This window comes from Panicum virgatum, chromosome 1N, assembly GCF_016808335.1.
Source record: "Panicum virgatum strain AP13 chromosome 1N, P.virgatum_v5, whole genome shotgun sequence".
Lineage (NCBI taxonomy): Eukaryota > Viridiplantae > Streptophyta > Magnoliopsida > Poales > Poaceae > Panicum > Panicum virgatum.
This window is the reverse complement of record NC_053145.1, coordinates 46423679-46450605: the sequence shown is the minus strand read 5'-3', so window position 1 is coordinate 46450605 and position 26927 is coordinate 46423679. Positions and strand designations below refer to the sequence as shown.

The following is a 26927-nucleotide window of genomic DNA, read 5'->3' as shown; positions in this document are numbered from 1 at the left end:
ATGAGATCAATTTTGAATATTTTTTTTGAAAAAATTGAAATTTGAATCTAGGCATCATAGAAACCCATATTTATAATCATAGACATATCCGTCCTAGAAACATGGCATAGAAACATATGCGTGCAATCATAGAAACATAAATTTAAGCACATTACTCGTCTTTTTAGCATGCCTTTGATAATAAACAATGGGTTGCTCCCCTTGTCTTTCTATGATATATCTTATATGATCTGTATCGCTACCTCCTATGACATGTATAGAGTATAAATTGCATTTTCTAAGACCTTCTATGACTTGCTTTCTATGACCTGCATCGCCGCTGCCGCTTATGACCCATATTGCTGCCGCTTATGACTTGTATATCATACAAACTGACATCTATGATCTTCTTTGATCTGTATTGCTGCATTCTATGACCTGTATGACAACATGACTTCTATGGGTCAAGAGGACTCGAAGGTCCAATTCTACGACATGCTATTGTGATTTTTATGAGCCAATTAGATTCAAATTCAGATTTCCCCATCCCCTAGTTGTTATATGCAGTTCTATGGGTGTATGTACAGATTTCTATGACTTGTATATATGTCCGTTTCTATACATGTATGTCTAGATTTCTATGACTTACATATATGGCAGTTTCTGTGCGTGTATATACATATTTTTATGCCTCAGCCACATTCAAAATTTTGAGAGAAATAAGATATTGGAAGCCCTAGGCATTAGTCACGCTATTTTATGATTGTGCAGTATGGGCATTATTCATGCTATTTATGATTTGTAGTATGATTTATATGATTGCACACATATGTCTCTATGACCCATATCGATGCGTTCTATGACATGTATATAGTATAAACTGCCATCTATGATCTTCTATGATATGTATCACTCTTTCTATGACCTGTATGATATTGCAATTTTTCTACAGCCCCGGGACCTGTCTGATTATATGCCAATGTTCATGCATGCATAGTCACCTACTACTGTTGTTAATTATTTGTTGCTACGAGCTCCAAGTTTAGGGTTTATGATTTAGGTTTAGGGTTTAGTGTTTAGGGTTCGGAATTTAGGGTTTAGTGTAGGGTTTAGGGTGTGGGGTTTTAAGGTTTAGGGTTTAAAGTCGGGGTTTAGTGTTCGGGGATAAGGGTTTTAGGGTTTAGGGTCGGGATTTTAGGGGCTGGGGTTTAGGGTTTAGGGTTTAGGGTTTAGGGTTTAGGGTTTAGGGTTTAGGGTTTAGGGTTTAGGGTGCAGAGTTTAGGGTACGGGGTTTTAGGGTTTAGGGTTTAAATATCGGTGGTTTAGGGTTTAGGGTTTTAGGGCTCGGGGTTTTAGGGGCCGGAGTTTAGGCGCCGGGGTTTAGGGGTTTTGGGTTTAGGGTTTAAGGTTTGGGATTTTGGGGTCCGGGATTTACTGTTCGGGGTTTAGGGTTTAGGGTTTTAGGGTTTGAGGTTTTAGGGTCTGGGGTTTACTGTTCGGGGTTTACGGTTTAGGGTTTTAGGGTCCGTTGTTTGGGGTTTAGGGTTTAGGGTTTTATGGTATGAGGTTTTAGGGCCTTAGGGTTTAGGGTTTCTATGCTCGTATCCCTGTATTTCTATGTTCGTATCCGTATGTTTCTATGCTCGAAATATTTTCCATGTGCATGTCTTTATATTTCTATGCCTGTATGTTTCTATGCTCGAACATATTCTGTGCCTGTGCCCCTATGTTTCCATACTCGTGTGTCTATGTTTCTATGCTCGAAAAAATGTCTGAGCTCCTATCTGTATATTTCTACGATTGTGCCTGTATGATTCTATGCTCTTGGATGTTCTATGCTCGCGTCCAAATATTTCTATGCTCATGTCCGTATGTTTCTGTGCTTGTGCCTCTATGTTTCTATGCTACTCCCTCCATCCCAAAAAACAAGTCACTCTAGGATTCAAAACTTATCCCAAAAAATAAGTCACCTTACCCTATTTAGAAAGTGCATGTGCATGTAAGAATCAATTGGTGCCAAATATGGAAAATAAATAAGGGTAAACAAGGTCATTTTGCCTTCTTGTTAATTTGTCCTAGAATTCTTAGGATGACTTGTTTTTTGGGACGGAGGGAGTATATCCGTATAGTAGGAGCCTTCTTCCAATAACAATTGGAAGCTCCGGCCAACCGAACTTGCCACGTGACGCATCCCAACCAGCAAGCCTCCAATCCCCCGTCTCCCACCTCCCACCTGCGCATGCATGCAAACCCACCTTTTTTTAGTTTTTTCATTATAATTCTTCACTTGAAAATCAACTCACAAACGGTTTCCACCATAAGATTCATGACATTTTATGTACAATTTGAGATCCATTGTGAATATATTTTCTGAAATTTTTTAAATTCAAAATTTACGCGAGCATAGAAACATAGAAACAGGAGCATAGAAAATGTTTCAAACGTAGAAACATAAGGGTACGAGCAAAGAAGCCTAGGGACACAAGCATAGATTATGTTCAAGCATAGAAATATAAGGGCACATGCATTGAAACATACGAACATGAGCATAGAAACATTAGGACACGAGCATAAAATATGTTCGAGCATAGAAACATATGGGCACAAAGCATAGAAACATACAGACACAAGTAGAAACATACAGGCACAAGTATGTGGAAACATAGGGACATGATCATGGAATATTTTCAAACATAGAAAGATACGTGCACGAGCATAGAAATATATGAACATGAGCATAAAAAAATTTTGAACATAGAAACATAGGGACATAGGGCATAGAATCTGTTCGCGTATAGAAATATATGGGCACAAGCATAGAAATATTGGGACATGAGCATCGAAAATGTTTCGAGCATAGTAATATACTAGCACGAGCATAGAAACATAGGGATACGGGCATAGAATATGTTCGGGCATAGAAACCAAACGACATGAGCATACTTATAGTAGTTTCTTCACCCGAGGATCCAACTCGCAAACAGTTTTTGTCACAAGATCTGTGAGATTTTTATGTACAATTTTGAGATCCACTGTGAATATATTTATTATTGTTTAATTCATAAATTATACCTGTACGGCAGTGTGATTTCTATGGATCAAGAAGATTCGGCGTTCAATTTAATGAATTGCTACTGTGATTTCTATGAGCCAATTAGATTCAATATTCAAATTTTCCCATCCCCAAGCTGCTATATGCGGTTCTGTGGGTGTATGCACAGATTTCTATGACATGCTAGATATTTGTTTCTATAGTTCAATTTTCAAATTCTACAGAGAATTTTGTGCCTCTGCACATATGTTTCTATGACTGCACACATATGTTTCTATGCCATGTTTCCAGAATGGATGCATCTGACTATAATTATGGGTATCTATGATGCCTAGATTCAAATTTCAATTTTTTTTCAAAAATATATTCAAAATGGATCTCATATGATGCAAAACAACGTCAGTAATCTAGTGGTGAAAACCGTTTGCGAATTGGATATCTAAGTGAAAAATTATTGCGAAAAACCAGTGTAGAAAATCCACTTTTTTGGTCTCTTCATCTCATGTGTGTGTGTGGGTGGGGTGGGGTGGGTGGGGGGGGGGGGCAGGGGTGCTGACGCCTAGGGAGCTGGCGCGGGGGGGGGGGGGGGGGGGGGGGGGGGGGGGCGAATGGCTGCACAACGATTCAGTCCTAAATAGATTCAAGGAATAATGGACTTGAGAGGTTGAACATGCTATGTTGGAAACATTAGAAGATAAAGAGAACACCCAAGACGTCAAAGATGAAATTTGTTTGAAGTCCAGGAAGTTTGGACCGCGGGACAAGTGCTTTGCCAAAATACAATCATCCGATATTATTCCAATATGAACCGTGGTAATGTGCCCCAAATTAATAATGAACTTGAGTCTTAACTAAAACACTGGACCCCACCAGAGCTAATAGCTAGCTTGGGGACGGCAACGGGTTGGGTATGGTGTGGGTAGAGTAAATACCCGTCCGTGACAATATCCAAATCTCTAAGGTATATAGAGGGTAGATTTTTATACCCGTACCTGTACCCACCGGGTATGGGTCAGATTTCGAGTAACTATCAGGTCTACAAATGATAGCATAAATAATATGTCATTTGGTCGTATAGGCTATGCACATTTTAAAGTATCGCTCATACAAGTGAATACAAAGCAATAGTAAAATAGTGAACTGAACGGTTCATTCCTGCACGTTTATTTTCTTGTCTTCAACATCTTTTTTAGTTGTAAAGTAAATGCATTCAATTCTAGCTAAGTATTTTATCTAAAAAATGCAATAATGATGCATACACTTCACTACAAACTATAAGCAAAATATCAATGTCACTATCACATCTGTTAGTTCACACAATCTATTATTATTTTTGAACAGACACACAATCTATTATTAATCTATATAGTTCATACAATCACAAGAAAATGAGGTATACCCTTTGAGGATGAATGAGTTCACTATGTTATTACTATTGCATTTCGGGTATCCAGTGGGTACCCACGGGTAATAATTCTTACTTGTGTTCTACCCGCAGGTAAAATTCTATACCCGTATTCATACCGCGGGTAAAATTTCAATACCCATACTCTCACCTATCGGGTCGGGTACCTGCGAGTACCCACACCCACGGGTGAAATTGCCATCCCTAACTACAAAGCGCTTTAGTCCCGGTTGCTAGGGTAAAAAAAATATATTGTGTCGGACAGGAATTGAACCCAAGTCTCTTGCCTTGCACACAGCTTCCTTGCCACCCGACTTACGCAAGACATGTGACTCTATATAGAATGCCTTCCTTTTGAACTACATATGAAGAACCCTTTAGTCCAGGTTGGTGGTACTAACCGAAACTAAAGGGTCCTTTAGTCCCATTGATACCACCAACCGGGACTAAAGGGTTACTTGTCTTTAGTTCGGATTGGTGGTACCAACCAGACTAAAGAGTTGGGCCCTTTAGTACTGTTTGGAGCCACCAACCGGAACTAAAGATAGATTTTTAGTTCCGGTTGTGGCTCCAAACAGGACTAAAGAGCCTTTTCATCCCCTAGCTATTAGAATCGGGACTAATATTCATATTAGTTCTGGGTCTAATATTAATGGGGACAAATGTAAAGAATCAAAACCTGAAACTATAATAGTGGATATTACTTGTCCCGTATTGGTGAGTTGGTGAGGTGGTGAGAGGCACGAGGAGAGGAGGATGTTGCGAGGTCCATGGGTCAGATGGCCAGCAGCTACCATGTAGGCATGCTGAAAGAAGCCAAGGTAAAAACCTTAATTTATCACAATGGCAGATAAAAAGTTACCCAGATGAGATCGCTGCCGTCGCCAGCACGAAGCACGCCTGGGCAGGGCATGCTGAACCTGCTGTGTCCCGGCAGTCCGTCGTCGGAGGAATGCCGCTGCGACCGGGCACGCAGCAGCGGGTGCTGTTAGTAAGCCCTGCATTCTCTCTCTCTCTCTCCCCCCCCCTCCCTCTCTCTCTCTGGGTACTGAATACACAATAGAACAACCGTTAAAGAGAACACCGGTACTGCTCTGAGATCACAAGCTATTGCGCCGGTATATATACAGGTCTGCGCACACGCGCATGTCGGCACTGAATGGAAGAGTACCAATGCAATACTATTACTAGTCCATCCACGAGGTGTTGACTATGCGACACCGACACGGCCAGCCGGTTGGGGCTTGTACAATCAAACTCAAGCAAATTAAAGGATGGATCGGCCCAGTCCAATACAAAATCGATCCCTTCGCAAAAAAAAAAAAAATCGATCCATGCGAAATCATCGGGAGACCTGATGATGCTACTGTCTGCAGCTGGAGGAGAGGGCTTCCCAGGCGAGCGCCAACAGTCCACACACGGGGTGTGGCTAGTCAACGATGCAGATTGCATGCAGAACATGGGTTGCCACTCGTACATGCGCATTATTGCTCTGCACACGACGAACGCGTGGAGGCAAAAAAAAAAATTGAAACAAAAACGTACAGGCAAAAATTGTAGCGTTACATGCATGCGTATGAAAGTCAAACCACGCACCGCAACTAAAACCATTGGTAATGACGCTCTATTTTTTTCTAGGAGCAGTCCAAAAAATAACCCGCTCCAAAGTGGAGTTACTGTAGCAATTCACCCGCCATTGAAAATATATTTTTAGGGGCGCCGCCCTGTAAATACATTTTCAAGATAGGTGATGGCATTATCCACATCTAAAAATGGTTATAATTTTTTTTATGTATAACCCGACTAGGGATTGTCCTTAGGCGTGAACCCCGTCTCCCAACTAGGGGGCATCCTTAGGCTCCAGAAACCACGGGGAGTTCAGCGGCCCATTGTTCGTCGAACCTTTATAGTCGATCAAAGATTCTGGGCTTGAGCCGCTGCAGAATCATACCATTTGCACGCTTGACCTGCCCATTTGTGCGGGGATGCTCCACAGCAGCCCAATCGACTCTACTGTGGTAATTGTCGCAAAACTTGAGGAATATTTTTCCCATGAACGGCATATCACTATCTGTGATAATGGAGTTCGTGACCCCAATTGATTGATGATGTCAAGGAAGAATTCGACGGCCTGCTTGGATTTTATCATCGCAATTGGATGAGCCTCGATCCATTTCGTGAATTTGTCCATGGCGACAAGCGCATGCGTGTAGCCCCCGAGCGCTTTCTTAAGGGGCCTGACAAGATCAAGCCCCCAGACCGTGAATGGCTAATAGAACACCTATCGGAATGAGTTCCCATCCAGGGTCATTAGTACGATACAGTTTCTGCACACCTTGCCGTAGATATCCTTTAACAGTTGTTTCTCCTATTCGATCGGTAAGCAACATTGCAGGATCTTCGTGTGACTTTGTTTGTAGAGCTCCCCGTTGATCACGGTGAAGGACTTGGTGTGGCGTGCGAGCCGTCAGGCCTCCATCTTGTCAGCCGGGAGCATCTTGCGGAGGAGGTAGTCGTGGTATGGCGTTCTCAAGTCGTATGGAGCATCAGGCCCTGCCTTCGGTTCTTTGTCAATCCCCATGACCTCGGGGTCAGAGGGGATTGTCCATGGAGAAGCCCCCGAGCCTTGGGCCGACAGCTCACTGCCAGCCTGCTTCGTCTCCTCGATGTGGATTGAGGGCTTGTGCTGATCGTTAATGAAGATTTCGGTCGGAATGGGCTCCCAATGCCATCTTCGCTAGAGTATCGGCTACTTCTTTGAGTCGTCTCGGAATGTGATGGAGCTCGAGCCTGTCAAACTTGTTTTCCAAGTTGTGGACTTCCTGATAGTATGCGGCCATCTTGGTGTTGAGGTAGCTGGACTCCATCATGACTTGATCAATGACCAACCGAGTTGCCCTGGATCTCAAGCCATCGGATACCCAGCTTGATTGCGATGCGTAAGCCATTGATGAGCGCTTCGTACTCAGCTATGTTGTTGGAAACAGGGAAATGGAGGCGAACCACTGTCACGCCCGGTTTTTAAAAGAAAATCGAATATATAACTATATGTATGCTAGGATCAAGTTTCATACATATAGCGACATCATAATGGAATAATGAGCAACAATGTCATGTAAAAGAACTTATAACGACTAAAAGGTCTATCAGAGATACACAGCTTCAACTGGAAACGAAGGCTCCACACTTCACAGGCAATCAACCGGGGGTTGCGGGATGAATTAGAAGACATGGCTTCTGTCAGACAAAGGAAGGGATAGAATGTTCTAGAGTAAGGAATAGCTCATGGATGTACCTTACTTCTCTTGTAACTACACGAATAGGCGTAGAACTAGCTGCAGTACAAAGGAAACTACCCGATTGTGTTGTAGTAGGACTCCAACTGTACTCGGCTAGGATTTTCCATGTAACCCTGTCCTCCCGGATATATAAGGGTGGGCAGGGACCCCCTCGAGGCACATCAACACCTAAGGTAATATAAACTCCCGGATATATAAGGGCGGGCGGGTAGGGTATTACACAACTCGCGGCCCGAACCTATCTAAATCTTTGTGTTCTTTATACCATCGAGTTCCAGAGCAGTCGATCCCTACCTACAAACCTTACTGCTAAGGGTATCCCTGAGCAAGCTTGGTGGTAAACACCGACAGCTAGCGCGCTAGGTAGGGGACTCGGCGAGTTCATCGGCGAGTTCGATGGCCACCTTCGCTTTCAACACCATGGCACTTCCTCAAGGCGCCGCTTTCGTCTTCGGCTCGTGGGTCTGTATCGCCAACAGTTCGGGCGGCTTTGACAGCTACCTAACCAATTCACCCACGCAAAAGGCAGCCACGCCGGAAAGTCTCAGCAAGCTCGTCGGATCAGATGATCAAGGCGTCATGCTGCTTCCCGACCTCGCCAAGGAGATCGAGATGAAACTCGAAGACAACTCGGGTTCTACTCGGACTCAGATGGATCTCAAACCAATTTCTACTCAGATTGAGACTCCCCTTGCTCAACCTCTCTTTGGGTTGCGTAATTCATCATCTACTTACAAATAGATGATCAGATCCATCTATGAAAATAACTTGGATCATCTCCTCTACGTTGAAAACCACTCAGTCACTGCTAGCCAGGAGGCACCCGTTTTCGACGTATACCAAAATCCAGTCGAGTCATCTCAAGACAGCTTGGATTTCATCACCAATGCGCTGACAAAAATCTAACTCAAGTCCTGCCAGAGTCATACTCTCACAGAACTACTCGATAACCTTCGAGAAGTCGCCAGCATCGATGATCTCCCATTTCAACACGGTACTCCCCTTGCAATCGAGAGGGAAACGGGTTCCGAGGAAATTGTCCTAGCTGATTGCGAGTCAGATCTAGAAAGCTTCACCCCCGAACGTCCGGTTCCGGTGATCATCCAACAAGCCAGAGGTGCTCCAAGTCAGCATGATCCCAACGAAGCTTTGGATCAGATTTCAGAAGACAACTTGATCCAAGACGCTCCACAAGATGAGGACGCAGCTACTCGCACAGCTCGCAGGGCAAGAAATCAATGTAAAGGAGAACGCAGGACTCGAGCTGCCGAGCGTGCTCGCCTTCTCCCGCACAACCTCAACAACGAATTCAACAACGCCGCGGATCCAGTCTTTAGGACCCCAATCGCCGCGAAGATAGAAGCAACCCTGCGACTCATGCAGATGCCTCAAAACCCGGAGATGGAACGTGTCATAAACCTTGCCAAAAACGCTGTTGAGCAACTCGAGAGACAAAACCCGTTGTGCTCGCTTCAAGGCACCCGGTCGAGGGCCACCGCAACAGTCATACCTCAAGCAAGCTGTACTCCTGGAGGCCATCATCGTCAACAATAGCTGGAGCACCAAAATCAAAGAAATCAAGAGGATCAAGAAGTCGCAAGTATCCATCGCCCCAGGGGTGGTCAACCACCAGCAAACCAAGCTCCTGGGCCTCAACCAAGTCGCAACAACAACCGCGGCCACAACAGGGAAGAAGTACCCGATTCCATAGTGGACGCACGGGACATCATCAACGCAAGACGTAGATCGCAGCTTGCAGACAATTCTGATCGCTTCCAAGCCCTCAACAGAGTCTTCGACAGCGTCGAGTACCCGAAGGACTTCAAACCAACGAACATACAGAAGTACGACGGCAAGCAAGACCCTACTCAATGGTTACATTTATATTCGACCGCTGTTAGTGTTGCAGGAGGAGACACCAACACCAGGGTCCTCTACTTTTCGATGGCCCTGGAGCCCTCACCCCTCACGTGACTAGAGAGCTTGACACGTGAGTCCATACACTCATGGGATGATCTTAGGAAGGCCTTCATCGACAACTTCCAAGGGTCGCTACATCGAGTAGCTACCCGACACGCCTTGTCGATGTGCAAGCAGGAACAAGGCGAATCGATCAGATCCTACGTCAAGTGCTTCTTCGACACAAGAGCCACCATCCCCAATGTCACCGCCGATGACATCATCGACTACTTCCAGAGTGGCATCACCGTCCAATCTCTATACCGTGATTTCGGGCGCAACCGCCCCAAAATGGTAGTGGAGCTACGTGATATGCTGTAGTGTTGGGCAGACGAAGAGGAGCAAGAACGAAGACGCTTCCCATGTCGTAACAACAACAACAATGGAAAGCGTCATAACGACCGTGGAGGGCCAAGCAACCAGCGGGATCCGGCGCGCAAGCGCAAGCCTGATGATACTGTCGGTACTATGGATCGTACCCCGCGTGGTAAGAAGAATGAGAAGCTGCAGGATCAGTTCGTCAAGATCTTTCATAACAAGAGGTGCCCAATACACCCCAAGAGCAACCACTCGATGTGGGAGTGCATGATCCTGCGCAAATCCTTCCAATCAAGACCGCCAGACGCTCCTAAGAAAAAGAAAAACAAGGATGACGAAGACGACAAGAAAGACCCCGACGGGTTCCAACAGCAGAAAATGTTGTCAACGCCATATTTGGAGGAGATCCCAGCTTCTCCAAGCGAGCCCAGAAGCTTCTACTCAGAGAAATTCTCTCAGTTGAGCCAGCAATTCAGAGGCCCTTAAAATATAGCGAGGTCCCCATCACCTTCTCTTGGGAGGATCAATGGACCAGCTTCTCTGAGCCTGAAAAGTTCCCGCTAGTACTCGATCCAGTTGTCCAAGGATCCAAGCTCACTCGAGTACTCATTGATGGCGGAAGTGGGCTCAATTTGATCTTCGCAAGTACATTGGCGAAGATGGGTCTCAACTACATGAGTCTGCTCACCCCAAGCAAGGCTCCTTTCTACGGCATCATTCCCGAAAACTCTTCCACACCAATTGGCTCGGTCACCCTGCCGGTCACATTTGGCACAGAACAAAACTTTCGGACAGAGTACATCAAGTTCGAGGTAGCCGACTTCGAATCTTCATACCACGCCATACTGAGAAGACCTGCACTGGCTAAGTTCATGGCAGTACTGTGACGGCCTAGGTTTTTTAAATAGCCAATTTAGGGTAATTAGAACCAAATTATGCATCATGTGCTTGAATTGCTTGAAAAAGGATCTTTTTGTAAATATAAAGGTTATATGTGTAATTATGATTTTATGCAAGGTCCTTTCTAAAGTTAATTTGAATAGGGTGTGCAATTATCGCTTTTGTGGAGGGTGTTTTTGTAAAATTCAGTGCATTTATTACATGGCAGCAAATTTTGCTTTTAAGTCTAAAGTTAAATTGAAATTATCTTGAATTTGACAAAATTCCTGGAATTCAAAATCCTTTCCATGTTTTCAAAATTAGCTCTCTATCCTTTGATCAAATAAATTTTTGCACAACATCAAAGTTGTAGATCTTGAAAAATGGAACAACTTTCATGTTGGACACTTTTTTATTTGAGCCCTATATTAAAAGTTATCACTGGTTTACATTCAGGTCCCTGGAATTTTCTGAAATTGCAAACTAATCCTCTTTCTCCTTCCTCCTGCCTGTTTCTCTGTTTCACCCCCGCCGACCGACAGCGCGGCGCCGCCCGCCGTGGAGGGCCGCCCCCGCGCCACCTCCTGCTCCTCGTGGCTTCCACGCGTCGCGCCTGAGTTCCCCGCCGCTCTACCCCTCGCGCTGGTGCCCTCTCCTCTCGCCACGCCACCCAGAACCGCCCACGCAGAGCCACCTCGCCGGCCACCCACGTGAGCACGTCGCCGTCCCCGATTTCTCCTTCTCCTCGGCCGAGCTCATCCCCGAGCCCTTTTCCTTGCTATTCCTTCCACTCTCGGCCTAACCAATCGCTCAGCAGAGCCTTACTTCAGCATCCCGCCGCCCCTTCCCTCCATTTGTGCCGCCGCTCGCCGGCCGCCGTGGAGCGCCCACCTCGGACCTCCACTTCCCCAATTAGACCCTTGAATTGATCCCCCTTGGTCCCCTGAGTCTCCTCGGCCCCACACCTTCCACTCCCCCTCACCGGACCACCGCCCCTGGTCACCACTCGCCGCCGGCGTGCTTTGGCCGCCACGGACAGGCCGCTACGGGCTACCCCTACCCCGAATTCGGGCACCTTCTGGTGCGCCAGGAGCCGCTCTAGCTCCGCAGACCTTTCTCCCCGCCAATCCATCGCCGGAGCGCCGCCACCGCTGAGCCACCCCTCCGCCGCCGCCACTATCACACCGACGAGCCACCACCGGCCGTCCCTGCTCCAACCAAAGCCACCTACGGGTTCCTCTCGACGCCGTGGTGCTTCTCCACCACTTTCCCCCAAACTCCGGTGAGCCCCCTTGCCGGATTTAGGCCCGCCGAGCCACCCCTGTCCTTCCCCTGTGGCCAAGGACCTCGGGTGGAAAGAAAAGAAAGCCCAGGGGGTTATGTGAATAGACTGTGACTCATATGAATAGTGCCACTAAGGACTCCTTTGTAATTTTTGCAGTGAACTTTGAAATTCCATAGAAAATCATAGGAAATTCAGAAAAATGTAAACTTGGATGTTTTGTAATCCTTGAGAGTAGCTCTTTTCAGTAGAATCATAATAAGCTAGGTGTTTGTTGCAAGTTTTTGCTGTACAAGTTGTTTTGTGTCGCTAGGTAAATAAAGACTAGTTATTTAATCTTTTTCTTATCTGATGATTGGAAACTTGTCTTGCTCTGAAATTATTATGGTAGTTTACTCATGTGCCACTAGCTTTGATATAAAAATTTTGTGATCAGTTCTCATGTGTAGATTTTTCTTTGATTTAATCCTTGTTTAATAGACTTTAATTATGGTAAATAGTTTCTCTTCATAATATTTCATGAAAATATTTCTGCATGTTCTTATTGAGTATCTTAGCTTGTCCATGCAGTTTGAGCATCAGTTCATGACTAGAATAGGAGTTAAAAATGAATCTTTCTAATCTGTTGTTCTGTTTTGTTTATTTTTTCATAATTATTTCTGTGTAGATAAATAATGAAAAATTCACAGTAGCTAGCTCGTCTCTGTTTCAACCTAATGTTAAATTTTGTGCTTCTTCTTTGCTTTAGTTTGACCTGTGTAATTCATGCTTATTCTAGATGTTATCTGAGTGAATGAATTATTCTGAATAAATGGTTAGATGTTATGGCATTATTTTTATAGGGTAGATTACTTTGTTCATGTTCTGTTTAGTGTAATTTTGGCAGAATTTATTACTATTTGTATTCTGAGTAGTTGATTTATTGGCAAACTATGTTTTGTTTGTTATAGAAAACCACCCCCACTTGTTTATGGAGTAGTTCACTTCATTTGTGCTGTTGATCATGATGTCTTGTGTAGTTAGATTTGTTAGTTAGCTACTCTATAAACGATTGCCCATGTGATATGTTTGTTTGCCAGTTGTTAGCCTACAACTTTACCATGATCTGAGTGTATTTATATTGTCACCTCTTGCATTTCATATAGATACGACTACTTTGACGGACGGGACGTACGAGTTGATCCCGGAGTCTGACAGAGGTGATCCAGAAGTCCAGGTGAGCGCAGCTGAACTAACTGAAGCCCCGAACCAAAGTTCGGAAGAGCCTAGAGCTGAAATAGTTAGCAACTACCGAGAAGGCAAGCCCCGGACATAACCTATATTTCAAATTATTACCATTTACTGTTATTACTTACTTGTGCATTTACAGTTCTTAGGATTTGAATTGAAACCCTAGATGCATGATCCTAGGAACCTATGTAATGAACACTAGATCTATGTTCGACTACTTGCTAAGCTTATAGGACCGGTAAAAGTCGAGTGATTGCCTGTCATTCGCGAGCTTTATAGGAATTGCTTGTTTACTTTCTGTTATCAATATAAGGACGACGGACGGGGTCATGTTCGATATCATGACCTTTGGTGAGACCCCGTTTGTGTCGATGAACTTGCTAAGGTCACGGTGTGTGGTAGTGCTGGTTAAGTTTTTGAAAGTACTAGCCACATGCCGTAAATATGGTACGCGGCAAGCCTAGTAGCCGATTGGACCGGGGAGTGGATATACCTTTCACTCTCTCTTTAGAGGTAGGTTTTTAAATGTTATTGTTGATCAATGCTACGACTTCAAGGGACAAGGGTGGACCGGGCACGGGTGGACCTTGGAGCCCTGTAGTCGGGGAGAGTGATCCTATCCACAAGCCGGAAAGAAAGGTCAACGGTTGCTTGGAAGTGACTCGATGGTGCTTCAAGCGTGTGTGTTAGGTTTATCCTTGCAAGGTTGAATTTCGATTCAGAATCGTCTGCCTCTCACGATGAAATGAGACTGCTTGATCTCTTTGCCACACAGAGTAATAAGAGCAACAATATTATGATCAATCTTGATGTTTGCTTAGAGTTCTACCATGATTGGATAGTAGTTGCTTACATAGAATGGTTAATCAACTAGAATCTTGAAAGCTAAAACTTGAAAGTAAGGATCTACTCTTTATTGCTTTTCAGCAAAAAGGAAAACCAGAGCCTCACAAATCCTTGCATAGTCTAGTTAAGGTGGGCTACTTATACCGTTGACGGTTAAGTCTTGCTGAGTATTAGAATACTCAGCCTTGCTGTTGAAACCCCTTTTTCAGGTATGAGTCTTGAGAACCAGGTCGCTAGTTTGACCTATCCCTGCTCTTTGCCTCCTGGCTGGTCTGTAGAGTGGGATTTGTCTTCGGCCGGCAATGACCATGACGAGTGATACCTTGCTTGGGCTAGCTTGGTATACTTTTGCGATGTGTTGTAGCCGTCGTTGTCTCTTTCCGCTGCTTTCAAACTCTGAAGTTAAAGTTATGGTTTGTATAACGGCTTTTTAAAGTTTGTACTTGTAATAATGTTTTAGAACTAGTTTGTAATAACTTTTATGCCTGTGATGCAAAACTTGTGGTTGTAATATCTCTGGACTCGCCTTCGTGCGGGGTATGCTTGTTCGATCCGAGAACCGGTGGTTGTATCGGGACGTTACCCGACAGACCAAGAATTGTTCCGTTTGAAGTGCGTTTGAGCTAGTGTTGCCTTTATGGTGATGCCCTGCGCACTTGAGCCGGGATAATTCAGGTGGTTCTGACACAAGTACCACACTATGTGTACCTGCTCCTCAAGATGCCGGGCAATACAAGAGTACTTTCTGTTAGACCCGGGGCAGCGGGACTGCTTATAGGCATAGAATGTTAGTAAGGGATAGTTCATGGATGTACCTTGCCTCTTTTATAACTACTCGCATAGGTGTAGAACTAGCTTCAGTACAAAGGAAACTACCCGATTATGTTGTAGTAGGATTCCAACTGTACTCAGCTAGTCCATGTAACCCTGTCCACCCGGATATATAAGGGCGGGCAGGGACCCCCTCCAAAACAATCATCAACACCTAAGGCAATACAAACTACACAGGACGTAGGGTATTACGCAAACTCGCAGTCCGAACCTGTCTAAATCTTTGTTCCTTGTACCATCGAGTTCTAGAGCAGTCGATCCCTACTTACAAACCCTATTGCTAAGGGTATCCCTGAGTAGGCTTGGCGGTAAACAACGATAGCTGGCGCGCCAGGTAGGGGATTCGGTGAGTTCACCAACGAATTCGATGGCCGGATCAAGCGACGCCAACAATGTGCCGGAAGGCACAACCCTCGTTTTTGGTTCCTAGACTTGCACGGCTGACGGAACGGGAGGCTTCTCCAGCCACCTTGTCACGCCTAATTCGCCTAAACCAAAAACCAGCTCCCAAGTCGCCGACACCCGCAATTCTATGGATCTCGACGAAGAAAGAGTTCTACCCGAACTCGACTCGGATAACCCAAGAAATGTGTCAACTCCGACCCGAACTCTCGGTTCAGTCGAGTTCGACACAAATTTTAACTCCAAAAAACCTCACTTTTCCAAAACTCTTGGAAAATACTTGACTCATCTCAAGACCATCAAACGCCCTACGATCAAAAATTTAGAATTACTCGCAGGAGTGGATCAAGTTTCACGATCAATTGAGGGTTGTATCAAGCTTGCAGAAACTGCTCTCGGTTCATCCGCGACACAGCAGAACTCTAAAGCGTTAAGCCCACCACAAGAAAGGTCGGTTAATATGCTTTCAGGGATCGATCAGGTAAATTCAAAGATCGCCGACTGCATCAAAGTAGCCGAAAGCACTCTGCAAAACAAAGGGCAGAAAATGGGAGGAGGAATCTGCAGGGGATCTGGTAAGATAAACCCCTGGATTGTTCGGATGGGACCGTCTATCTCCAAGATACCCCAGTGCCCTTCACCGAAACCTGCCCACATTCGGACTCCGGAAACGGTCGAGTCCTCATTTGATCAGGACTTTGATCACTTCATGAACGGCCTCGAGAACTCTGAACCTTTCGATGATCTCAAGGATTGGTCTGATAACGTCGAACTGTTCATGAAAGCTTTGGCCAAACCAACCGAACATGCTGACGCTCTTTGGGAACCGACCAAGCTTAAAAAGGGAAAAGCCAAGGCTCCAGAACAATCCAGCGATTCAATTTTTGACAAACCCTGGATCAACGAGCCTGATGGGCTGACTCCCACCCAATCATGGCTACATTGGATGAACGAGAATGCCCTCCATGTAGAGATGGGCATCCCGCTTCTTGCTCACCCAAAGCATACATATTCCAAAATTGGTGGACTAACCGATTCCGAATCTGAGTACTCTTCCAACTCGGAGCGTGAGCTGGATAATCCAATCCCGTACAGCAAGCAAGTCGAGTTCAACTCGGCCAAGAACTCCAAGTCCGATCAGAACTCCTTCCCTAACTTGGTCATATATGCAACCCCGCAAGGACGGACAGTGCACCTAGGGAAGAAACAAGATCCCAACACCTCCGGTTCCAAACTAGCGGATCTGCCTTACCAACAAAGCACTCCACTACACCCGTCCTCAAGCAAACACGACCAAGAAGTTCAAGATCTTTGCCGTGAAATCCTCATGGTTCGCATCTCCGAAGAACCTGAGGGTGATCCCACGGAGCGTCTCAACCTTACGACTACAGCTCTGATAATTTCGACGAGTACCTTTCCGACAACATGGAAACTACTCCTCCCACAATCACCGAAGCCCAAGCTACCACCAAGGAGGACACACCCGCTCCTCCTCCAGCAGTGACAGATACTGTCCAACTGGAAGAGCAGCATCCACCGGAAGACCTCTATGAGCATCGTCGCCTGTTCAATCAGAAAAGGGCGTTCAGGCACCAGCGCCTCACTAACAACCTACAAGAACAACAGGGTGACAACTATGACTACTCCAACAGCGACCTCCGCAGCGTAATCAATGTTGGGCGCGAGGCGCGCAATATCATCATCTCAAGGAGAAAGGAATGCAAGGAAGTCGAGGCTTACAACCCTTCTTCCAACTACTGCATCCCGCCAAAGGCTTCTGCATCCTTCAAAAAGCACAAGCCGGCAACCATCGGTACCCGTCCTCAGGGTAAACCGCGCACCCCGCATCAAGGAGAATCGTCTCAGAGCAGAAACAGGATCAACAAAGTACTGCTACGCAAGTGCTTCATCCACCCAAAGAGCTCTCACACGATCTTTCAGTGTGACTCACTCCGCAAGTCCCTTGGGGCACCTCTCCTGAAGGAGACCTTACCAATAATCTAGTCGACCCTTGCACCGACTAGTTCTACCTCGAATTTAGTCGACCATCACATCGACTAAGTTTCTTCTTCGAATAAGTTTTATTCAGTCTTGTAAACCATTGCTCACGTCCAACGAGCAAGGGGTAGATCTTGAGAGTCAGAGTCTGTCACCTTACAGTTATGTAATTTCGACATATCCAAATAAAAGTTGATTTCTCCTATAAATAGACTACTTGGCTTTCGCTCACACGACCAAAACCCCGTCTCGACAGTTACGCTCAGCATTAGAGCAACTATCGAGTAGTTTTCACGGTTTACACTCGAGTGCTTCTTTGACATTTACGTCTTGGGCAACTCAACGGGGCTCGTACCTAACAGTTCTGTCCTAAAAGTCACTCCAGTCCACGTTATGGACGCCCTACTCGCCCTGCTCGAGTAGGTCTTGGATATCCCTTCGACATTTACGTCTTGGGCAACCCGACAGGGTTCGTACCTAACAGTTCTGTCTTACAGATTACTCCAGTCCTTAGTTAAAAGGACACCTTACTCGCCTCGCTCAAGTAAGTTTTGGGTATCCCTTCGACATTTACGTCTTGGGTAACCCAACGGGATTCGTACCTAACCGTTCTGTCTTACGGATTACTCCAGTCCTTGGTTAAAAGGACACCTTACTCGCCTCGCTTGAGTAAGTTTTGAATATCCCTTCGACATTTATGTCTTGGGCAACCCGACCAGGTTCGTACCTAACAGTTATGTCTTACGGATTACTCCAGTCCTTGGTTAAGAGGATACCTTACTCGCCTCGCTCGAGTAAGTTTTGGATATCTTTCCGACATTTACGTCTTGGGCAACCCGACAGGGTTCGTACCTAACAGTTCAGTCTTAAAGATGACTCTAGTCCTTGTTAAAGGACACCCTACTCGCCAGCTCGAGTAGGTTTTGGATACTCTTTCGGCACCTTCGTCTTGGACAACCCGACGGGGTTAGTACCTAATAGACTTGCCCCAGAGTTACTCCAGTCCTCAGGTAGGACACCTTACTCACCTTGCTCGAGTAAGTTTGGGATGTTTTTAGAATATTCACATCTTGGTTAACTCGACGGAGTTCAATTCTAATAGTCCTATTCTAGAAATCAATCCAGTCCATTAATAGGACATATTACTCGATACGATCGAGTAGTTTGGGATATTTTCGCAAACAGTGGCATACTATCTGGGTGACCAAACAAGGTCTATCCTAACTGGTCAACTATGAAAACCCCTCAAGGAGTACAGATAAGTTCTTGATACTATAAAATAGGTTGACACAAGTTTCCCGCTTGCCCAGTTTACTATGGGAATTTTTGCTACAGAATCTTTTTGCCTCGAGTACTTGACGGGTGCTACTCGCTTGCTCGAGATACAAAAAGAAGTTCTGTTTTCCCTTAGCACTCTGAGTAGTTGTCGAGAGCTGACTATCCTCCTATCTATCAAGAAACATCTTATAGCCTCTAAATACTCGACAAGAGTTCTTCCTCCGATTGGACAACAAAATCCATAGCAGCTGTGCGCTAACAAAGAATTTCCTTCATAAAGGAAATCTACAATAAGCTACGGCTTTTACACCCTTGTAGTGCTATTCCCACTCGGTTAATCCTACGGGATTCAATCCTAACCAGTCAGCACTATGGTTATAATTCAGAACCATTCAAACTCGACTTTATTCGAGAATACTCTGCCTCCTAAGGCACTTACGGATACAATTTCTTGTATATACTACCCTGACTGAGTGGGCCCGATGCTGCCTACACTCAGGATCTTCGAGTACAACTACTCGACATATCAAAGGATTCCACAAATCCAAATATAAAATGGGTACTTAACATTACACAAATATTCAATATTTGTTCAAAAGTACTCTAATGGGGACGTGGGTTCCCGATCTTCCGTCAAGTTCTGGATAACTCTCGTTGTAGGCGGAGCGAGACACACCGATCCGGCTTCAGATCCTAAGACCCGAATCCAGCAATCTTAGCACCACAACTCCTCTGGTTATCAACCATGTCACAACCCGGTTGACCTCGCCAAGAAGGCTAATCCCTGCAAGCGCAACGAAAAACACAAGCAAGAACTCGAAAGAATGCAGCTCAATTGAAGTGACTCTGCAGATGAAAGATTAATCTCAAAATTGGGGTCTCACAAACCGACACGGCGGCGAAACTGTTCTCGACAGAATAATCTAAGCAAAACCCCAGTAACGTAATGGCGGCTGCTGTGTATATAGAAGAGAGAGGCTAGGGGGGCGGCCAAGGGGGTGGCCGGGCAACCCTAGGGAGTACAAGGCCTTCGGGCCAAAAACTGGCATCGCTGCATCTAGGCAGATTCTGGTCGTCTTGTTGTTTTGACGATTCCCATCGACTCCGAGCGTATTTTGATATGGGATCAGTTGGGTTGGAAATCTTATCTCCTTAGCTTTCCAACGATGTATAGAACGCCCAAAACGGAGACCGTATGTGGCCTGGGCGTCCGTTTTCGTGAGGCCTGCTCCTGCAGTCCGAACCGGACTCGCGAATAAATCGGACTTCAATGTGGATTGGGCTTTGAACTCTATCTTCGCTTGGGCCTTGGTCATATGCGTATTGGTCATGTCCTCATCATTCTCCCCTTCTTGGTTTTGAGTCTTCCTCGACACAAAGTCGCTGATGCTTGCGGAAGTAGTTGTTCTCATTCTTGACATGATCCTGCGTTGCTCCCCTTCTTGAAATTGAACATGTTGTGACAAAACAAACAAAGAAGAACAAGAGGAACTCTGCGTGATAGGATTAGTCTTAAAATAGCCCTCTTTTTCATCAAATTGTTGCACAACAAAAGGAGATTTCAGATTTGAACACATATAAACACGATGCACCATGTACTCTCCTTTACAATTATAATTGCCAATAAAGTGATATGTACACCGAGATAACCATGGCAATCTAACACATTTAAATTTCTCCTCCAAACTACTAAGTGCACACAAAGTATCAAACTCTATATAACCCAAAGTATTTAAAGAAGACACCAATTTCCTTTCATCCTTTTCTGTAGCAATTGGAATCAAATGTTTATTTTTAGCATAAGTCTTTGGTTCCAAAACAAAAGGATCAGTTTCCTTCACAAGTTGTGGCACATGGATAAACATAGAACTATCACACAACTCTTCTTTATCACAAAAATCAGTAGAATATTTATCATGTGACAAAGTCAATTCAGATTTGGTGTCCACTAAATGTTGCTCTATTATAGCATGAGTGGTGAACAATTTCAACACATCAAGAGAGCTCTTACCTGAGACAATTACATGTTCATTCTCTATCACCTTGTCTTCTGTTTTAGATACATGCTGCAAAATATGAGGTCCAACAGAAGACAAAGCGATATCTTTAATTTGTACAAAATCAGATTTAGAGGAAGGCACTGTAACATCTGAAATAAACCATTCTGTTCTAAAAGGCTCATACTTTCTTCTCTCTGCTCTTTCAAGATCGGCTTCTAAAATTTCAGTTGCGGTCATAGATTTAATTGTAATTTTTCTTTCATTGTAGTTGAAAGAATATCTATTTGCAACCTTTTTATGTACCACATCATTTATATTAATCCATGGCGTTCCTAGCAATAAATGACATGCTTGCATGGGTACTATATAAAAATCAGCACTACTCTTGTAAAAACCAATGCTAAATTCAATATGTGCAAATTCAGTTACCTTAATCTTATCGTAAGAATTTACCCATTGCATGTAGTATGGATGTGGATGTGGCTTTGTGGTCAGACCAAGCTTCTCGACCAGCTCTAAACTTGCAAGGTTGTTGCAAGTCTCACCATCAATGATGACTCGGCAACGTCGTTCCATCACGGCAAAGAAAGTCTGGAACAAATTGTTGAATTGATTTTGCTCCACTTTCTCCATTTGAGAACTCAACACTCGTTGAGCAATCTCAGTGTTTTCTGACATTGTTAGTAAGTAGACAAGATAAAACACAAAAGGTTATCCCTATCAACTACTATATGTGGATGTGGATGGGGGAAACACAATCTCGCACGTCTTATCAAGCTCTTACAAGTGTTCTTACCAATGCAAAGCAGAGGATGGTACAACCGGTGGCTGGTTCGTGATACCTGTGAGGAAGTGGTACCAAGATTGCAAGATCCTCTGGGTGTACTGATCTGAAGTAATATGTGGAGCTTCGGGGGCTTTATTTAGTAGCAAGGATTAGAACAATTGAAAATCAGATAGCAAAAATTGAATAAATATCCAAAGTACTTATCAATGTTGCTGGCCTAAACGTGTTCCTAGAACTAGTTCAAGCAAGCAAGCGACGTATACCAAGCACAAAGGACACAAAAGGATGCAAGCACTTCTTATTGTTTTTTTTTTGCGGCTCTTTTTTATGCACTTGCCTTTTTCTTTCTTTCTTTTTCTATTCAAAAGTGCCACAAGAGCAAGAGACAACTCCACACTATCACAAAATTATTGTCTGTAAATTACAGATTTGCTACACAAACTTATACAGGCTGTTTGACAAATTTAGAGACCTCAAACACGAAAACTTACAACACGAAAGTTGTAGATCCTCCTTTTCTCTTTCTTTGCGATATATGGAAAGTCTCTTTTGGATAAAGGAAGTAGAAGATATTGACCCCAAAATACAGACTACTCAGAAATTTCTGGGTCACCAACAGATTGACTTCCAATACAGATTAGGCGCAGATAACTACGTTTTATGGAATTCTCACAATTGATAAAGTTGTAGATAATTTCACAAGCTTTCCAGAAAGTACTAGAACACAAAAATCTGAGTTCGTATGCGAGAGATATCAATAAAATACCGAACTGGACAGAGACAAGTCCGAACCGGACGTGATGATGGGATGGAAAAGGACACGGTGACACGATGCAAAACTCAAACCAATCTAAGAACTCGATCTAAACCAGCAACAAGACCACGACTATGGACACAAACTCAATGATGCGGACTCCGATATCAAAATATGCAATGGCTTAAAAGGGCTAACGGGATGGGAAAACAGCACAAACACAAAATTTTCTAGGGCTTTTTGGTGGACTGTGGGACAATGGCGAAATTGATGAAACTAAAGATAGATGTGAAACCTAACAGTAAACCTGAGTCTCTGAATACCAAATAATGGGGACGTGGGTTCCCGATCTTCCGTCAGGTTCTGGATAACTCTCGTTGTAGGCGGAGCGAGACACACCGATTCGGCTTCATATCCTAAGACCCGAATCTAGCAATCTTAGCACCACAACTCCTCTGGTTATCAACCGTGTCACAACCCGGTTGACCTCGCCAAGAAGGCTAATCCCTGCAAGCGTAATGAAAAACACAAGCAAGAACTCGAAAGAACGCAGCTCAATTGAAGTGACTCTGCAGATGAAAGATTAATCTCAAAATTGGGGTCTCACAAACCGACACGGCGGCGAAACTGTTCTCGACAGAATAATCTAAGCAAAACCCCAGTAACCTAATGGCAGCTACTGTGTATATAGAAGAGAGAGGCTAGGGGGGTGGCCAAGGGGGTGGCCGGGCAACCCTAGGGAGTACAAGGCCTTCGGGCCAAAAAACTGGTGTCGCTGCATCCAGGCAGATTCTGGTCATCTTGTTGTTTCGACGATTTCCATCGACTCTGAGCATATTTTGATATGGGATCAGTTGGGTTGGAAAGCTTATCTCCTTAGATTTCCAACGATGTATAGAACGCCCAAAACGGAGACCATATGTGGCCTGGGCGTCCATTTTCGTGAGGCCTGCTCCTGCAGTCCGAACCGGACTCGCGAATAAATCGGACTTCAATGTGGATTGGGCTTTGAACTCTATCTTCGCTTGGGCCTTGGTCATATGCGTATTGGTCATGTCCTCATCATACTCCTAGCCCACAAGACAACTCAATTACAAGAAAAGTTCAAGGAGACTATGCCTTGCTCAAGGACTCCAAAATTTGATTGGCCACTCGCGAAGTCTCCGCCAAATACTGACGGAATTGATCATCCGTACACTCAGCTTTGGCCCCTTGTCCAAGCGCGTCCAGGCGAGTGGTTGGCCATTAAGATTTCAGTAGACCAAGTACGTGACCTACGTACTGGCGGGTGATGGTGGAGACAAACCTCTCAAAGGCCCCGGGCACTCTGCAAAGCCTCCCAGCCAGCGTGAGCGGTTCATCTCCATCCTTTTGTAGGATTTCCATGGCCTCGGCCACCTCTAGGGCGGCATCCCTGACCTCTCTCAGCCCCACGAGTTCTCGATGCATCGAGTCTCGTGACTCCGACAGGGTCTTGAGCTGCTGGAGAGTCGACGCCGCCTCCCGATCAGAGTCCTCCTTGATCTTCTTGAGCTTCTCTATTTTATCTGCGTTGCGGTACATAAGAATCTTTAGATCTAGTACCAAGCTTTCTTGAATCTTTAAAGATTCTGCACAAGTTGTGTACTCGATAGAAAGAAAATCTTATAAACACTAAGCAGATCTACTAGTCGAATGCATACCAAATGCTAAAAGACTAACCTTTCTTAGACTGGGAAAGCTTCTTCAGCTTCCCCTCAAGAGCAGTCTTCTCAGACGAGAGCGTCTTAACCCTCTCTTTCAGGGCATTCAGCTCTGCCTCATCCTGGGACTGGCCACCCTTCCGTCACAGCGCTTTCTACAAAAACAAAAAGATCAGTATACTACTCGATCTACTACAAAAAGTACTCGAAGTATTCGACTACTTACATCAAGCAGTTTGGCAGCAAGCTCCACCTTCTCTCATGGCAAGACACTTCCCGACGTGACCTAGGAAGTACTCGCCAGCACCTCAGCTACGGCCCTCTTGGGCACATCTCCAATCCTCCCTACAATATTTCCTGCGATTTGGGAATCTAAAGGAAGTACATGCTACTTAATCACATTAAGTGCAACAAAAAAATACCTTTCCTACAAGGTGTTACAAGCTTACCTGCAGGGGGCTTCTCGGGCTGTTTATCATTGCCTCCCTCAGGAAGCTTCTTGCCTTCTCCTCCTTCTGGAAGCTTGCCACTTCCGCCATCCTCTGGGATCTCCTCATTGGCCCTCTCAGGATTGGGCAAAGGAGAATCCCGAAGCATGGAGTTGGCCATCGCCTCCGCATCTTGAGCACTTATGTCTGGAGTGCTCGGGGGCTTCTCCTCCCCCGATTGGGAAGCTGAGTGGCTCTCAGCCTCCACGTTCTCATCCAAGATTGCATCTCTGCAAAGACAAAGTAGTTAAAAACTACTAGACACAAAAACAGATCCTATACATACAAGTTCCAAGGAACTTACATAGGAGCTCTTATCAGAGTAAGCCCCTTGATGCCAAATTTGCGGGCAGGCTTTACAATCATAGCCTGCTTACCCGCATCACCGGCAACATTTACATCGGAACTACTCGCCGAAGGAGTAGCCCCGGCCCCACTTGACGGGTCCACTGTGGTGAAGGGGACAGTCTGCCCCACCGCAGTATCATCCCTAGATGAGGATATCCGTGGCACTTTGGCCACCGGACTTGAAAAGGAAAACACAAATCAGCAAATCGATATCAAAAGTACTCGATTCTAAAAAAAACAACTAGCTACTTACCTATTGCTAGTAGTCTGGGAGGAGCTACGACGCTTCCTCGCCGCAGATCGAGTACCCCTGGGATGCCCAGTATTGGGTATCGGTACTTCGAGTAGGGCTGAGCTCCCTATCACTCCTCCCCCCAGCTTCTTCTTCATCTGCACAACCAAAATTAGGCATAAGTATTGCTTGTATGAAACTTCATATGAACATACTCAGACTTGGTTAGCAGATCGAAAGGCTTGGAAGATCAAAAGGGCGAATAAATGCCTGGTAGTGAAGGACTACTTTTAAAGTGCTCCACGTCCTCCTACAGAAAGCAAAATCCTATCAGATTTGTGCTATGGTACAGTACTCGATTTCTATGCATCGACTACTTTTGACAAGTACCTGCTTCGGTGGATTCGCAGCAGAAAAAGTATCAGGGACAATTGGAATTTTCTTTACGTTCCTCATCAGTCGTTGTACTCGACTAAAAGCTACATCATCCGAGATCTTTTCCTTCGAGTATCTTGACGGATCAGCTGTCCCTTGGTACTTAAATCCAAGCATTTCCCGAGCCTGTAACGGCTGGATCCTTCTCCTCATCCAGTCGAGTACGACTGCTTCTCCAGTCAACATATTTTGCCTTAAAACGGCAATTCGCTCGAGTAGTTCAGAGACCTGACTCTCGTCGACTGGTTTCTTATTCTATTCAGGCCATTGGATAGGAGGGCCTGGAGTAATGGGTGGAAATCTTCCCGATAGGTTCTCAACATAAAACCACTTGGGCTTCCATTCGATTACTTTATTGCTAAGACTATAAGAAATGTATTCTCTATCCTTTCTTTGCCTAAGTTGGAGACCCGCACCTCCTACTACAGCTAAAACAAAGGAGTCGGGCTGCGGCTTCAAATGGAAAAGATAGCGAAAGAGCTCAAAATGGGGCTCGATGCCCATAAAAGCTTCGCACAAATGGACAAAGATAGACATATGAACAAAGGAATTGGGGGTCAGATGATGTAACTAGATCCTGTAGTAGCGCAGGAGCCCAGACAAGAAAGAAGCTTCGCACAAATGGACAAAGATAGACATATGAACAAAGGAATTGGGGGTCAGATGATGTAACTGGATCCTGTAGTAGCGCAAGAGCCCAGACAAGAAAGAAGAACAGGGAAACCCCAATCTTCACTCCAAGAAAGGGGTGAAAGCAACGATTTCCCCCGTATTTTCATACGGATGATCTCTCCCCAAGGCAGGATGTCATTGGATAGTAGATCTGGGAACCAAAAGATTGTGCGACACTAGAGCTTCAAGGTCAGATTGGGAGCACTTGTGTTCCAGCCTTCATCGCGGCTTGGCTCTGCGGCCGCACCCTTCCCCTTGGTCGCCTTCTTGGGTGTCATTCGAAAATCCATGGACCGCTTCACGCGCATAAACTGGCGGAAACCCTAGGGCGAAAGTGGGGAGCAAAGGGGAGCAAGAACTCTAGATTTGGGGGATGGAGAGCAAAAGTCAGATCTAAAGCCAGTAAAAGCAAATGGCGGCCGGTGGGGTAAAACCTAAGTTACCGTTTCATTTTATAATGGCGATGACAGCATGGTAAAAACACCCAAACAGGCCAACAGTCCATTGCAAATCACGGAAAAAATGGGATTTTTAAAGAGTTATTCCTTTTTCTGAGATTACATTCTGGAAAAAGAAAAAACTCACATCCCTAGTCAACTACTCGACTTTCCTTTCCTTAATTGGGATTACATTTCAGAACAAGGAAAAATACTCGACACAGTACAACTACTCGATATTACAACTCAAGTTCTTTTTCTTACATAACTTTACAAACGACTCTGGTCTGCACGCACACTTCTTGGCTTCCTGGGAAGCCTGCTGTAGCTAGAT

General features: G+C 45.0%; 1 protein-coding gene across 1 annotated transcript in view; it reads right to left on the bottom strand.

The window, feature by feature from the left end:
- The window catches only part of LOC120653586 (ent-copalyl diphosphate synthase 2-like), a 34484-nt gene extending 8979 nt beyond the window's left edge, over positions 1-25505 (bottom strand). The window contains exons 1-7 of the mRNA XM_039931298.1: positions 25440-25505; positions 25071-25207; positions 24774-24995; positions 24431-24699; positions 24279-24338; positions 23569-23846; positions 16994-17093 (exon numbers count right to left, since the gene is read on the bottom strand). Coding sequence (XP_039787232.1) covers positions 16994-17093; positions 23569-23846; positions 24279-24338; positions 24431-24699; positions 24774-24995; positions 25071-25207; positions 25440-25505 — 1132 coding nt within the window. The remainder of the gene's footprint in view (positions 1-16993; positions 17094-23568; positions 23847-24278; positions 24339-24430; positions 24700-24773; positions 24996-25070; positions 25208-25439) is intronic.
- Between the last annotated feature and the right edge of the window lie 1422 nt (positions 25506-26927).